The 9,507-nt window shown below is 38.1% G+C and overlaps 1 protein-coding gene across 1 annotated transcript; it reads left to right on the top strand.

Moving 5' to 3' along the window:
• The first annotated feature begins 374 nt into the window (after nucleotides 1-374).
• Nucleotides 375-2,267, top strand: LOC117342916. The gene is made up of 2 exons (XM_033905217.1): nucleotides 375-1,688; nucleotides 1,794-2,267. The coding sequence occupies exons 1-2, from the start codon at nucleotides 375-377 to the stop codon at nucleotides 2,265-2,267; spliced, it is 1,788 nt and encodes a 595-aa protein (XP_033761108.1).
• The last annotated feature ends 7,240 nt before the right edge of the window (nucleotides 2,268-9,507 follow it).

Below are 9,507 nucleotides of genomic sequence, written 5' to 3'. Positions count from 1 at the left end.
CCAAGGACACCAAATTTTTATAAGTAATTAATCTGATAGGAACAGTAAAAACAAACGGTAGAGCTAAGTTTGGGCAGTCATAGACGAGGGTTGGCTCGGTTACACACCCTGTACTAAACTCTAGTAAAAACGACTCTGGAAAAAACATATATTAATGTGTTGATTGTCGTGGGTGTTGTGTAACAATTTTGGTGGCAGCGGTGGGATATATCTGTCAGACACATCTCTGGGATATATTGAACACATTTCTGGGATATATGCATCTTAATTAAGTGTTTTAATTTTGGTATATCAAGAAACTGTTGTTGGCTATTATAGCTGTTTGAGCCAAAGGAGGTCTATGAACTGTATGCAGTAACATATCACGGTGCAGTATGGCAACTGAGGAAAGCCTGATAGAACTAATGACTGGTGAACAGAGAGAGGAACAAGTTGATGAAGAAGTAACTATTATGACAAAGGTTTTAAAAGACAATACTGAAATGAAGGAATTTGAAATGCGCAAAATGGAAATTGAATTAGAAAAACAACGCTTAGAATTTGAAAAATTCAAAATAGACCGGGAATTACAGCATCAATTGCGTCTGAAAGAACTTGAACTTGAACTTAATCGTGGCACAACAAAAACTGAAGCCACAACGAAAATTCCAGTGAAACTTAAATTACAACCATTTAATCATGACAAAGAAGATGTGCTAACATATTTGGACGAATTTGAGTCGGTATCTAAGCAAGCAGGATGGGAAGAAGATATCAAAATCTTACATTTGAAATCCTTACTTGTTGGAGATGCTCGCGAGATTGCTTCTCATTCTAGTAAAACATATGAAGATCTACGGAAGGCCTTAATTACACGATTCAGCAAAAGGAGGTCTGATTATTTCGGAATGTTATCTGGTATCCAAAGAAACCACAATGAAACATACCGAGGACTTATGGCACGCATAAATCAATATTTGGCAAGGTTCATCGGAGAGCGTGATACTATTCAGTGTTTTCGAGAAGAGTACTTCTTGAAGGCGTTGCCAGGAGCACAGTCCCAGTGGATACGTAGAAACCAGGGAACAGTGACGGTGGTAGAGGCTGCAGAGGATTATATAGTACCTCAGAGAGATCAGAATAGGCGGAGTGCTGGGCATATACCTATGGGATCGGGAGGTACGAATGCCAGTCAAGTGGTTTCACAGGAAATGTCGCGATTTGCTGGCGAGGGCAAGAAGAATGTGGTGTGCTTTAAGTGTAAGGCACGGGGCCATATTGCCCGGGACTGTCCGAGTTATAAAAGACAAGGAGGACAAAATCAGGCTTCGTATCTTGTTAGGCAAACAATTGGGGAGCGACTGATTTGTGTGCCAGGTCTTGCAGACGGACAGGAAATAAGCTTTGTCAAGGATACTGGGGCTGATGTGACGTTAATTCGTGAGGAATTTGTCAAGCCAAGTGCTATCCTTGAAGGACAGTGTATGACGTTATACACGGCGATTGGCCAGCCGTTTCAAGCAAAACGGGCAATCGTGGATCTTGACCTTCCATGCTATAAGGGTCATGCTCAAGTTAGTGTTGTGTTGGACTTGGCTGCTGAAGCTTTACTAGGAATGGATATTCTTAACAGGTCAGTTATGGCAGTGACAAGGGCACAGTCCAAGCAGCAAGAGGCTGAGGAGCATGTCGTGGAGAGTGAAATGGAGGTAACAAAAGTACTACCTCGAAACATTATGGAAGAAAGATCGGAGGAAAGGCTGGGTGTTGATGAGCTGTAAACGGTCAACTCAGAGGAACTTTCCAAGTTACAGCGGGAGGATGAGTCGCTGAGTAAAATTAAGGCGAAGTCCTTGTCGTCAGCTGAGGAAGCTGATGAAGATGATGTTGCTTTTTATCGGGAACATGACATTCTAAGGCGAAAGTGGAGGACTGGAGATGGTAAAACAGCTGGAAAACAGTTGGTACTTCCCAAATCACTGAGACAAGCTGTCATTAAACTTGCCCATGACAGACCTTTAGCAGGACATCTTGGACAAGAGAAAACTAAGCAAAGAATCCTACAATCATTTTATTGGCCTGGAATGTTCTCGGATATAAAAAGTTACTATCAAACGTGTGATGTTTGTCAAAAAGTGGCTAGACGTGACCACCAGAGAGCTCCAATGGTCATTGTGCCAAGAGTTGGACAGCCATTTGGGAAAATTGCTATGGACATTGTCGGGCCGTTACCAATGACAAAATCAAGGAATAGGTTCATCCTAACTGTAGTTGACGATGCAACGTGATATCCTGAGGCATTCCCATTACCTAGCATTGAGGCCGCGAGAATTGCTACAAAACTCATGGAAATGTTCAGCCGTGTGGGTATCCCAAAAGTTATCTTGACAGATCAAGGTACTAATTTCACCAGCAAGTTACTGACGCACCTCTACAGAAATCTTGGGATCAAAGGTATCAAAACAACTCCATACCACCCTCAAACAAATGGCACAGTAGAACGGTTTAACGGTACTCTGAAAGCCATGCTAAAGAAGCTGTGCGGAGGTAATGTCGAGCAATGGGATGAGTTACTGCCCTATACCCTGTTTGCATACCGTGAAGTCCCACATGAGGAAACTGGATTTTCTCCTTTCGAGCTTCTGTACGGTTGGCCTGTTCGTGGACCTTTACAAGCACTAGAATCAATCATGTCAGGAGAAGGAGATACCCCAAGATCTGTGGTGGACCATATTGTAAACATACGAGAAAAACTTCAATATGTCAGTCAGGTGGTTCAAAATAACTTAACAGAAAGGAAGGCCAAGGTCAAAGTATGGTACGACAAAAGGGCAACTGAAAGATCATTCAGTCCAGGGGATGAAGTCCTTGTTCTACTCCCAACGGAGAACGCCAAGATGCTAGCACACTGGAAAGGACCATATCGAGTGACTGAAAGGGTCAACAATGTCAATTACAAGGTCAACGTCGGAGGTCGCAGAGGAATCGTCACGTATCACGTGAACCTTCTGAAACGGTACTTCCGTGCTATGAACATAGTTAGCAGAGTAGAGGTTGACGATGTTGGTCAGGAGGGAAAAATCTTTCATCCAAATGACTCGGAGGAGACAGTTAAGGATGTTAACGTCAACAAAAACGTAGGCAGTGTGTGCTGATTTTGAGGATGTCTTTACGACAAGGCCAGGGAAGGCAACTGTAGTGGAACATGAGATAAAAACTACATCAGAGATTCCCATAACACAACGGCCTTATATGATTCCATGCACTCAGCAGGCTGATGTAAAACAACAACTGGATGAGATGGCTGAGCAAGGCCTAATCATACCGTCAAAGAGCCCATGGAGTTCACCAATAGTTCTGGTCAGAAAACGCGATGGAACTATTAGAATTTGTGTGGACTATCGAAAACTGAATAGCATTACAGTGTTTGATGCTTACCCAACTCCGCGCATCGATAACATACTTGAGCAGCTGGGAAATGCTAGATATTTGAGCACTTTGGACTTAACTAAGGGTTATTGGCAAGTGCCTCTTTCTGAAAATTCCAGAGAAAAATCTGCATTTATAACGCCATTTGGACTCTACGAGTTCACCGTCATGCCGTTTGGAATGAAAACAGCTCCAGCAACTTTTGCACGACTTATGACACAACTACTTCAAGGTTTAAGCCATGTTTTGGCTTATTTTGATGACATCATCATACACTCCAACAGCTGGGAGGAACATATGCAGGATGTTCAGGCTGTGATGGGGCGACTTAGGGAGTATGGCTCACTATTCGACCAAGTAAGTGTAGTTTGGGGCAGGAAGAAGTAAGGTGCCTAGGAAAACTTGTTGGAGGTGGCAAAATTTAGGCAGATCCGGACAAAATCAAAGCAATGATTGAATTTCCTTTACCTATCACAAAGAAACAGGTACGTGGATTTCTAGGGATGACAGGATATTACAGAAAGTTCATCAAAGATTTTGCTGAGCTGGCAGCACCGCTTACCGACCTTACTAAAAAGGGAGCGCCAACAAAGGTCATCTGGAATGAACATGCTACCAAGGCTTTCAAAGACCTAAAGTCTAAAATGGTGTCAGCACCAGTGCTGTCAATGCCAAACTTTGAGGAGCAGTTTGTTCTGCAAACAGACGCCAGTGACATCGCTATTGGCGCAGTTTTGACACAAAAGCAAGCAGATGAAGAACACCCTGTAGCATACCTTAGCCGGAAGTTACTGCCGAGGGAAAGGAACTATGCCACGATAGAGAAAGAATGCCTGGCCATAGTTTGGGCGATCGAGTCCGTTGCACATTTTGTAAGTGGTACAAACTTCGTCGTGGAGACCGACCACAATCCATTAGTGTGGTTAAACCAGGTTCGGGACAAGAACCAGCGCCTATTGAGGTGGGCACTAGCTTTACAGCAATACAACTTTTGCGTGAGATACCGTAAAGGAAAGGATAATGCCAATGCAGATGGATTATCACGTATTTAGGACTTGGTTAATTTTGAATTAACTCGGTAAATGCATTCAAAATGGACAATAAGTGAATTCAAATTGGACAATAAGTGAATTCAAATTGGACAATAAGTGTATTCAAAAGTGGACAATAAGTGAATTCAAATTGGACAATAAGTGTATTCAAAAGTGGACAATAAGTGTATTCAATTTGGACAATAAGTGAATTCAAATTGGACAATAAGTGTTTCAAAAGTGGACAATAAGTGAATTCAAATTGGACAATAAGTGTATTCAAAAGTGGACAATAAGTGAATTCAAATTGGACAATAAGTGCATTCAAATAAGACAATAAGTGTAATCAATGTGAACAGTAAGTCTATTTGAGTTGGATATTAAGTAATTTTATTATTGATTTATTTGGATTCAGCTTTAAGCGTGAGTATTGTCTACTTCTTCTGTATAATCTTTATAATGTAACCGTGTACCGAGTCAACCCATCAGATAGATATCAGTCCTATAAACTTCTCTTGTTATAGAAGTTTATTTTTAGGAGGGAGGTGTTAAAGGTTAGAAATTATAAAAATATCCGTGTTAGATTAAATACAGGAATTTAATCTTAATGTAACGGTATAGCCAGCAGATGAACTATGTGTGTAGAAGTGATGCGGAGACAGTCTCCATATATCAATAGATAACCGGTGGGGTCTGTTGACATCTAATTAGTGTATGCTGGAGAAGTAAGGGGCCTTATCAAATTGATGTGGCATGTGCTACGGACCAGTGTACCTCAGAGTTGACCTTCCCAGGACACCAAATTTTTATAAGTAATTAATCTGATAGGAACAGTAAAAACAAACGGTAGAGCTAAGTTTGGGCAGTCATAGACGAGGGTTGGCTCGGTTACACACCCTGTTCTAAACGCTAGTAAAGACGACTCTGGAAAAAACATATATTAATGTGTTGATTGTCGTGGGTGTTGTGTAACAGTCATATAATGGATTGTAATGCCATGAGATCTACTATGAATGGAAAATGCAACAACAAAATGACTGCCTCCATTTGATTTTGTTTTTTAAACCTGTGAAAATGTAAGTTCTATTAACTTCGTTATAAAAATTATCTTTAATTTGTATCGTTTCATATGAAATTTTCATGAAACTCCGCTCGAACTTTTAATTTTTGTTTGCCAAGTCTAGCGAAAAATAAAAGAAGCGGGTCTATGACTCGTTTAATAAAATTTCATATGAAATGAGAACTTTATTTAAATCCTATACACATGCATATCAAATTATCTTTTGGACAGACTATATTAAACGGATCGTAATAATTATTTGAGATTGAAAACTCGATCCAAAGTATACCTTTATAAACAAGACTTTTAAGAGATAGTCAGCACAAATTGCTAAATTAATGACTGTTTTGTACCCTTTTAGATCTCCTCCTAATTACTTTTAAAACTGTTGTCAGCTTTGAAATATGTGATCAGTTTGGACCAGCAAAATTGGCATGTCCAAATACCCTCGGGTAATACAAAATTAAACCGGCAAGCTGAAGGTTCAATAGTTGAGTTTATGCAAATATTGTGTTAATACACAACTGTAAAAGATATTCACATACAATTTCTGCAGGGAAATCAATCAAATGCAACCTGTCGTAAGGCAAGCAGGGCCAAGTGGACGTTTGAAATTCAATCGAGCTAGATCACAAGCGCTTGCATGGAATACATACAAATTGGCACCTCTCCTTTATTCAAGCTAACACGGAGCATACCAAATATGGCCATCATCAGGAAACATTAATCTTTAATCTACCATATCACACAATACTCAATTACATCTAAACATAACAATCCGTGAAAACATCGCCGAATACTCCCTTAATTCAGGACACCATTTTTCAAACTGCTCCCTCAGCCTGTCCAGATTCCTGATTTACATACGGGGTTCAAAGGTCATGCGGTTATTTAATCTGCTGTCTTCAGGTGCACTTTTTAGTGCCGTCTCCGTTGACAACCCGCTTTCCCTCGGAAAATGCTTAGGCTATTTGATGAGTTTCGTCTAATTAATGAACATACAGAATAATGTATATATTTATAAATGATGTATTTAATTTAAAGGTGAGAGTTCAGTGCACCGAATATGACAGTAGACAGGAAAAAGCAAAAAACATAAGATTTCCCACTTTGCAAACATATACATGTAGTTGACATAGGCCTTTCATTTTTTGAAATAAAAAAAAAAGTTTGCTTATACAAGGACAAAAAGAATGAAAAGTATTTCACGAATAAGACTATCATCAGGTTCGTTATAATATGGAAAATGGAACGAATATTAGTACCTAGTACCAACATTGCTTTCTTCAGACCTGTTTATTTATTTCCACAAACTATCATGTTGTCATCGTCAAATACGAAGATCGTACTTTCAGACCTTTTTGTTTGTTAAACAGTCATAAGATTTGAGGAAGACATACTTATTTTTATTTTGTTCATGTTTAGCCCCAAATTTCATTGTGATTACAAAATGCTAATAAAGTTGAATTAAGAATCGCCAAAACGATTTGTACGTCATGTGATCAGTGATCAAGCTACAATTTATTTGCACGAGTTCTTTTCAGCTTTGTGGTTAGAAACAATGAGTTCCACAATGTTAAATTTAAGTATTTCTAAAAATTTTGTTATTTCCATCAAAATGATACATACATGACTCGGGACTCGCATATAGATTTATCACTGTGTGATTATCGAAATATAGAGGGTGAGATTAATTTGATTTTGAACTTTTTTATTGAAATGTTTGAATCCTTGTGATATGCTTACTTTTTATATAATTTGTACCCTTTTGTCGCTTAGTGTCAACATGTCAGAGTTTAACGCATTGTATCCTTCGTAATATTGATTATCAATGTAATTTCACAAATCATGCAAGTTATTGATGAATAATCTGGTTAAATAAAGTGTGATTGCAAGTGTTAACATCTAACGCTACTGTAATAAGCTGTCTCTAGGGATTACAGAATAAAAAATCTTAATTTAAATAAGAAGAGAATACTTTGGAAGTATTTCCAGTTTTCAAATGAAAAGGAAAACAATTCGCGTATCGAATAAAATGAACCGGTCGACCGCTGATTTCCTAACTACAGCAAGGCCTAGACAGCCAATTAGATAATCGCATGACCCTACAACTATGTAAATGAGGAATCTGGACAAGCAGTTTGCAAAATGGTGTTCTACAGGAGGAATTCGGCAATGTTTTCAAGGATTATTGAGTTTTGGATGTAACAATTCGTATAGTGTGACACGGTAGGGTAAAGATGAATGTTTCTAGATGACGGTAGTATATAGTATGCGCCGTGTCAGTTTGAATCAAAATGTGTTTTTACTCCATTGAAGTTGGTGGGGTGCCGTTTCGCTTGTGATGGAGTTACCAGTCTTGTACTTTCCGTATAACATATACCTCTGCCATGTAAGAAAAGAAAAGAAAATTTACAAATATTCTTTGCAAGCGCTGTGAGCTAGATCTGTAAAGATATTTCACAAATCAAAAAGCATAGGTCTGTGTATATGGTAAATTGAACCTACGATTTCCATAAAATCACAAGTACATGAGGTCAATGGTTTTCAACAAGAAAACAATGATAGCCTTCATGAATTATTATTAAAAAAAATAAATAATTAATTAAATAAAAAGTTTTTTGTTTTATTTTCACCCACACACTTGTGTACAGAGTATGTTCCAATTTATAATGTCAGCAAATAATCACTTTTAGGAATAGTCGCTATGGCATATATACAGTTGGACGTGTGTGTCAGCTCTTTTGTTGTCATTAATGATTGTCTGTTTAGAAAGATCATTTTATTATTTATTAATCACAATTAATGGACGCAGCTTTTTAGTATTGAGTGACCTTTTGCAGTCGCACCGCCCACCACCCATCGTACTAGTAATTGTGATAAAAGGGCACATCCTATTCGCTAAACTATTCAATGGCATTCTAGAAAAGCAGAACTAATTTTTTTTTTTAAATTTTCTTTTGCTTTTTGTTTTTGTCTCTTTTTCGTTTTTGATTTGTTTGGTTTTTTTATGCCGTTCTTCCCTACATCCCTGGCCCAAGTTTACCATTCAGTTGGTCTCGGGTATATATTTATCATCAAAATAAGAAGAGTTTGTCTTCATTGCCAATCCCTCAATACAGAGGCATGCTTCTCACAAAATTCAGCGCAAGAGAAAAAATGCATAAATACTTATCAATTATGGACCTTCGATGGGGTTATACCAACCTGGTAGATTAAACTATTTTGAATTCTACCATATCGGCAAAACATCATATTGACCGAATCGAAGGTTCTTCATTTATTTTTATATTAGATCAATTGTATTACATTGATCTTGATAACAGCATTTTTTAACATGAGGACCTTGTGACGTCCCAATGATGTCATAAACCCAATATTGACTAGGTGATTTTAAACATAGAAACATCAGGTCAATATATTAAAATATTGACCTCCACATGACCATGTTTTTTAGCCTATGAGAATAATGGAAAATCAGACCATATCTGATGATATTTACCGTATACTATGCTATGTATTTATATATGTAATGCATAAATGTATATCTTGTAAACATATGTGCTTACGACGTAATTGTGCATTTGTCGTATTACATGCACAAACACAACAAGAATACTGATATCACAACGAAACCATTATTCAAATTCAAAATCGATTAAACGAGGGCAACATATAATAAAAAAAATAGATTTTCACGAAGACTCTTGAAAAAGTACAAGGAGAACATATGACCTACAAGTGCAACTGAGAAAATAAGCGTCTTCTGCTTCATCGACGACGCCCGTCATACATATCTATGGCCAATTAAGATTAAATCACAATCTGAAATGTGAGTTAGGGTGGTGCCAACGGAACCATGGACATAAACACTGCAGATATGTAGTATGAGGAAAAAAAGACAAAACAACAACAACAGAACCTCATCGCTTGATGCAGTCCATACTTTACAGAACTCTCGTGCATATATATAATGTTGAGGATGTGAGTACTACATACACATGCTTC

The sequence above is a fragment of the Pecten maximus genome, chromosome 2 (genome assembly GCF_902652985.1).
Source record: "Pecten maximus chromosome 2, xPecMax1.1, whole genome shotgun sequence".
In the NCBI taxonomy this organism is placed as follows: Eukaryota; Metazoa; Mollusca; class Bivalvia; order Pectinida; family Pectinidae; genus Pecten; species Pecten maximus.
Note: the sequence above shows the minus strand (reverse complement) of the source record. Positions and strands in the feature narration are given on the sequence as shown.

What these genes read in the sequence shown, in the direction of transcription:
- LOC117342916 (XM_033905217.1), top strand. Translation starts at nt 375, where the DNA reads ATGGCAACTGAGGAAAGCCTGATAGAACTAATGACTGGTGAACAGAGA. An exon ending in TCGTGGAGAGTGAAATGGAG is followed by an intron (nt 1,689 to 1,793) that starts GTAACAAAAGTA and finishes TCCAAGTTACAG; the next exon opens with CGGGAGGATGAGTCGCTGAG.